General features: G+C 40.5%; 1 protein-coding gene across 1 annotated transcript; it reads left to right on the top strand.

Annotated features, from left to right (window-relative positions):
- The first annotated feature begins 1,073 nt into the window (after positions 1 to 1,073).
- Positions 1,074 to 5,039, top strand: LOC133179649 (uncharacterized protein K02A2.6-like). The gene has a single exon (XM_061314353.1). It carries the CDS (start codon positions 1,074 to 1,076, stop codon positions 5,037 to 5,039), a length of 3,966 nt encoding a protein of 1,321 aa, XP_061170337.1.
- Positions 5,040 to 6,307: the final 1,268 nt, after the last annotated feature.

The raw sequence follows: 6,307 nt of genomic DNA, 5'->3' as shown, positions 1-6,307 counted from the left end.
GAAAAAGATGTACACGACTTGTTCTAAAGAAACTCGTGCTATTTGCTCCAACCAAAGGGCGTGATTCTTCACAAACACCCTCCAAACAAAGACGCGACCTCGATCTATTTATAGACTGCATTGTTCTTCGTCGTTCTCGACGAAAAATTAAAGAAGAGATTGTTCTAAGTGGGAAATGTGATACTATGAACATATTTCAGTGCTTCTTATAGAAGATGAGAAGTTTATACGCAGAGCACATTTAACACTTGATATATATACCCTCAATCGCCGTTGCAAGTTCACGGATTTGTGTGTATTCCTCTGAATGCCTGATGCGAGACTCCCTCGATCAATACCTTGCATAAGACATGTACGAATTCACACAATAATTAATCCACTTGCACAAAGGTCCCAAAACAGTGAAAAAAAGAATCTCTTTTCATTTTAATGATGAAAGTTATGAAAACGTCAGATCACTTAAGATGTGTAAAGTCTTATAATTTACACGATGATAGACATGTAAGTGCCGCTTGTGCACGTGGACCGCGCCCACAGGTGAGAAACTGACCACAGTATAACTGCGATAGTTTAGAGAAACTGCGCGGATTTATTGACAGCCCCCCCCCCCCCCCCCCAATTAGAGAGAGTGAGCGAGATGGAATCCAGTATCATTTTAGGATATACGTACTGTATGTATAAAATATTTTGAATTTCCAGTTTATTACTTTATTTTGGAAGCAATTCTTTTCTTTCCTAATAACACTAAAATGAATGCTTAAATTTAGAAATTGAATTAAATAGACATACAGTATGTACCTGTAGTGTATGTTAGTTCGTATTGAGTAATCCGGAAATAATACTTCTGTGCATGTTTTAGTAATCCGGAAATTACATTTCTGTGCATGTTTTGATTTTCTCTGTTAGTTAATTAAACGAGTTAAAAACAACACGTGTTTTTAATACAGCACTGTCTCAACGACATGTTTAATTCATAATACCAGATAGATCCTGAATCTATTTGCCATTACAACAAACGTAACAACTGGCGACGAGGAGTAAGTACGTGATTGACCTACTTTCATTTGTTTACAATGCCACACATCGGTAAAATAGAACAATTTGACGACTCGGTTGAATCATGGGAGTCATACGAGGAGAGATTACAGGCATTTTTTCTCGCAAATGACATTGATAATAACCACAAAGTTCCTGCCTTGATAAGTTTAATTGGTCCAAAAACCTACACACTTTTGAAAAACTTAATTGCCCCAGCTAAGGCTACAGACAAAGGCATAAAGGACCTTTTGAAGGCACTACGTGAGCATTTGAGCCCCAAACCCTCGGTGATTGCCGAGCGGTTCCGATTTCATAAGCGCAATCAACGCCCAGATGAGTCGGTTTTGTCGTACATAGCAGAGCTCCGTAATCTGGCAACACATTGTCAATTTGAGGCAGCCCTGAGTGACACATTACGTGACAGACTAGTGGTTGGTTTACGCCAAGAAACCATACAAAAGAGGCTACTCTCAGAGAAAGACCTTGACCTGGAGAAAGCAATCAACCTTGCTGTTGCTATGGAAACGGCAGCTAGAGATGCAGCTGAAGTACAGGGGGTAAAGAGTGAGACAGTTAACAAAATCAGCACACGTCCTAAACCACGTCAATTCAACAAGAAACCTACTGTGAGAAACACAAACGCTCAATCTCATGCACGACCAACAATACAGAAACCTTCATGCTATCGTTGTGATGGTGATCATCCAGCATCACAGTGTCGACACACTAACACTGTTTGTTCTTTCTGTCGGAAGGTGGGACACATTGAGCGAGCCTGCATGAAAAAGAAACGTGACAGGAACAAGGGACGTAACACTTCTCTATTCTATAATGAGGAGGAATTTCACTCTGAAGAACGCTACAAGGAGGGTGATGGAGAACCACTTCTACACATCACAAGCACTTTCCACATGAAATCACATCATGAACCACCAATAACTGTGGAACCAATTATTGAAGGCAAAGTCATCAAGATGGAAGTCGATACAGGAACAGCTGTTTCCGTGATTTCCAAGAGTGACTACAGTGCAAACTTTAGCAAGGTAAACCTTGAACCATCCAGTGAATTACTGCGTGCATATTCAGGAGACATGATTCAACCTGTGGGCAAGATGAAGGTGAATGTTAAACTCAACTCACAATCTGCTAACCTTGAATTACTTGTTGTTCCACATGATGGACCAGCTTTACTAGGAAGAGACTGGCTTGGAAAGCTACAGCTCAACTGGCAGGAGATAAAGACTTTACGGTCAAGTAATTCAACAAATCAGTCACCATTGAAGGATATGCTTGACTCGCACAAGGAGTTGTTTTCACCTGGAGTCGGAACTCTTAAACACATTAAGGGGACAGTTACAGTTGATCCAGAAGCCAAACCTGTGTTTCTTAAAGCTAGGACCGTTCCTTACTCTCTGAGGACCAAGGTTGAGCAAGAACTTGATCAATTACAGGCAGATGGAATTATTGAGCCTGTTGCACATAGCAAATGGGCTACTCCCATAGTCCCAGCCATTAAGAAGAATGGTAATGTTAGACTGTGCGGCGATTACAAAGTAACTGTCAATCCTGTAATGTGCGTCGACAAATACCCTCTTCCCAAAATTGAGGACATTTTCGCAACTCTAGCTGGTGGAAAGAATTTCTCTAAATTGGACTTAACACAAGCATATCACCACATGGAACTAGATGAAGATTCACAGGATCTACTCGTCATAAACACCCATAAAGGCCTGTTTAAATACAAGCGACTTCCTTACGGAATTGCATCTGCTCCAGCACTATGGCAGCGTGCAATCGAGCAAGTATTACAGAATATACCATCAACACAAGTGATCATTGATGACATCATTGTTACTGGTCGCGATGACGAGGAGCACTTACACAACTTAAAACTGGTACTGGACCGTCTACAATCCTATGGACTACATGTGAATCTTCAGAAGTGTGAATTTTTTAAGGCTAAAGTGAGCTATGTTGGACATGAAATTGATGCTCGTGGCCTACACAAGTCACCTGACAAAATTGAGGCTGTAAGAGATGCCCAACGCCTTGAGAACGTGTCACAGCTTAGATCATTTTTAGGTCTAGTGAACTATTATCACCGATTTATAGACAATCTGTCAAGTGTAGCAGGACCACTACATGAACTTCTCAACAAAGGAACCAAGTGGGAATGGAGTCCCAAGAGAGATAAAGCCTTCCAAGAAATCAAGGAGTTGATTTGCTCTGACAAGGTTTTGTGCCATTATGATGCCAAACTACCTTTGAAACTAGCTGCAGATGCTTCACCGTATGGGATCGGATCTGTACTTTCTCATGTGTTCCCAGATGGCTCCGAAAGACCTATAGCATTTGCGCTGCGCACATTAAACCAAGCAGAGAAGGCTTATTCACAAATTGACAAAGAGGCCCTTGCTCTCTATTGGGGTGTTAGAAAGTTCAATTCATACCTTTATGGACATAAATTTACACTTGTCACAGACCACAAACCTCTTCTTAGCATTTTCAATCCAAAGAAGTCCCTTCCTGTGATGACAGCAGCACGTCTTCAGCGCTATGCTGTATTCCTCTCAGGATACCAGTATGACATTGAGTTTCGTGGAACCAAATCTCATGGTAATGCTGACGCACTGTCGCGTGTACCACTACCCAGTATTAATCAACTACAGGATGAAAAGGATCCCATTGATTTGTTCTACAACAGACATTTCGATGACTTACCTGTAACTTGTGTGCAAATTCGTAGGGAAACGCAACGTGACCCAGTTCTGAGTCAAGTTTTGGACTATGTGGTCCGAGGACATTTTCCTCATGATTGTGATGAACAGTTAAAGCCGTACTACAATCGCAGAGAAGAACTCAACGTTTATCAAGGATGTGTTACATGGGGAAATCGTGTGATCATCCAAGACATTCTGCGTGAGAAAGTAATGACAGAGCTTCATTCTGGCCACATAGGTATTGTCAAAATGAAGGCAGTAACCAGATCATATGTATGGTGGCCCAAAATTGACGAAGCAATTGAAGAAGTCTGCAAGGCTTGTCCTGGTTGTAAACGTGTGCAGAATACACCTTCCGCTGCACCTGTTCACCCGTGGAATTTCCCGCCAAAGGCATGGCATCGCTTACACATAGATTTTGCCGGACCTTTTCACAATGCCATGTTTCTCATTGTTGTGGATGCGTACTCGAAATGGCCGGAAATCTTTGAGATGAGGAGTACCACAAGCAATGCAACAATTAACACCTTACGAACCTTATTCGCACGACAGGGAATACCTGCAGAAATAGTGTCCGATAATGGACCTCAGTTTCGCTCAGAGGAATTTCGTCAATTTATGGAGTCGAATGCCATCAGACACATAACCTCTTCTCCATTCCACCCGCGGACGAATGGCCAAGCTGAGAGGTTCGTTCAGTCATTTAAAAAAGCAATCAAATCTGCCTCAGGAGAATCAGCTTGCATAAACAAGAAACTAAACTCATTTCTATGCAAATACAGAATCACACCACAAGGAACAACTAATGAATCACCGTCTATTCTAATGTATGGCCGTAATATACGTACCCGATTGGATATTATGAAACCGGATTTAACCAGTACAGTACTGCAAAAACAATATGGCTCAAAGGCAAAACACTGTGGAAACGTGATTCGAGAATTTGCTGATGGGGACTCAGTAAACACGCGTGATTATCGCACTAACTCGGACAAATGGGCAAATGGACGAATCCATTCACGCACTGGACCTTTATCTTACAAGGTCGATGTAAATGGATCTCTTTGGAGGAGGCATATTGACCAAATAGTTCATACATCCAAAAATCAAGCCACATATCCAACTCCAGTGGATATTCCGTTTGTGCCATCCATGAAGGTTCCATGTCCTACCGACAAAACTCAGGAATGCGCGAAGGACGTAGAGACCAGTACACCAGTAACAGTGCCACGTCGAAATCCGCCAAGAACTCGTAATAAGCCGGACAGACTGAATTTGTGAGCTTATCCATAATCTGGAAATGATCATTTACTGAGATGAACCTTTCTCATGTTTCTGTAAAGTTCATTTTGTGTGAAGTAATTTTTAGTTGTATTTGATTGAACTGTTTGCTACATTAATCAATTTCATTTTTGTTTTCATGGTGATCTTTCTACTAGTCAGGGAGGAGTGTAGTGTATGTTAGTTCGTATTGAGTAATCCGGAAATAATACTTCTGTGCATGTTTTAGTAATCCGGAAATTACATTTCTGTGCATGTTTTGATTTTCTCTGTTAGTTAAATAAACGAGTTAAAAACAACACGTGTTTTTAATACAGCACTGTCTCAACGACATGTTTAATTCATAATACCAGATAGATCCTGAATCTATTTGCCATTACAACAAACGTAACAGTACCCCTCCCCCTTCCCCTATCATGCATTGCCTTGAACCTGCACGATTAAAAACTTTTATTTAATGATAATTAACACAATCTACCCCAAGGTCTACCTTCCTTTATTATTTATTATGTACAGCATTATGTTACAAATAAGAAAACGACTGGGCGAATTTTAACATAGACGACAATGACTTTTAATAAACACAACATGATGGATAAATCATATACCATCACAAAACAAGAAAGAAACTTTCTGTATTCCAGTGGCTGACTCTCAGCTTTTTTTAAAAAAGCTAACCTTGTTAACTGCTAATATAGTATGAAAAAAGTTCATCGACTTAGGGGCCCACTCCCCACATTTTGTTGCAAATCCTCCGATGCGAATGTTATTTTAAAGAAAATTCTTGGAAACTACCCCCTAATCCCTCCTCCCCCCCCCCCCCCCCCCCCCCCACACCACACCACCATCAGCGCGAAAGATGATATCGAGTTTGGACAAGTTTCCTTTTTTTTTGGTCAAAGATTTTCAGGTAAGTTGTCACTTTTTCTCCGGCTGTCCCCCAGTTTCAAAGACGATGCTACGTGCATAACTAATGGTGACTGTTCCTGTTGTACACCATGCTGGGGGCGTGGTTTCATGATTCAGATGGTAATTCTGTAGTGTTTTTCAACAAATGTAACTCGATAAATCAAATTCAACTAATTAACCTTATTTACATGATAATATGATACATAAGAATAATTTCAAGATATCAATTTAATTATTGCGAAAATATTTTCATTCTTGCAATCGAAAATCAAATTTAATTAACTTTTGCTCTCATTAACTTATTAGATGCACACATTAGTTTAACAGTTCAATGGTTGATCTCAACAATGTACATGATG

This window comes from Saccostrea echinata, unplaced genomic scaffold (genome assembly GCF_033153115.1).
Source record: "Saccostrea echinata isolate AGI-Se365-2 ecotype Australia unplaced genomic scaffold, CSIRO_AGI_Sech_v1 ptg000005l, whole genome shotgun sequence".
Taxonomy (NCBI): domain Eukaryota; kingdom Metazoa; phylum Mollusca; class Bivalvia; order Ostreida; family Ostreidae; genus Saccostrea; species Saccostrea echinata.
This window is presented reverse-complemented; position numbering and strand designations above follow the sequence as displayed.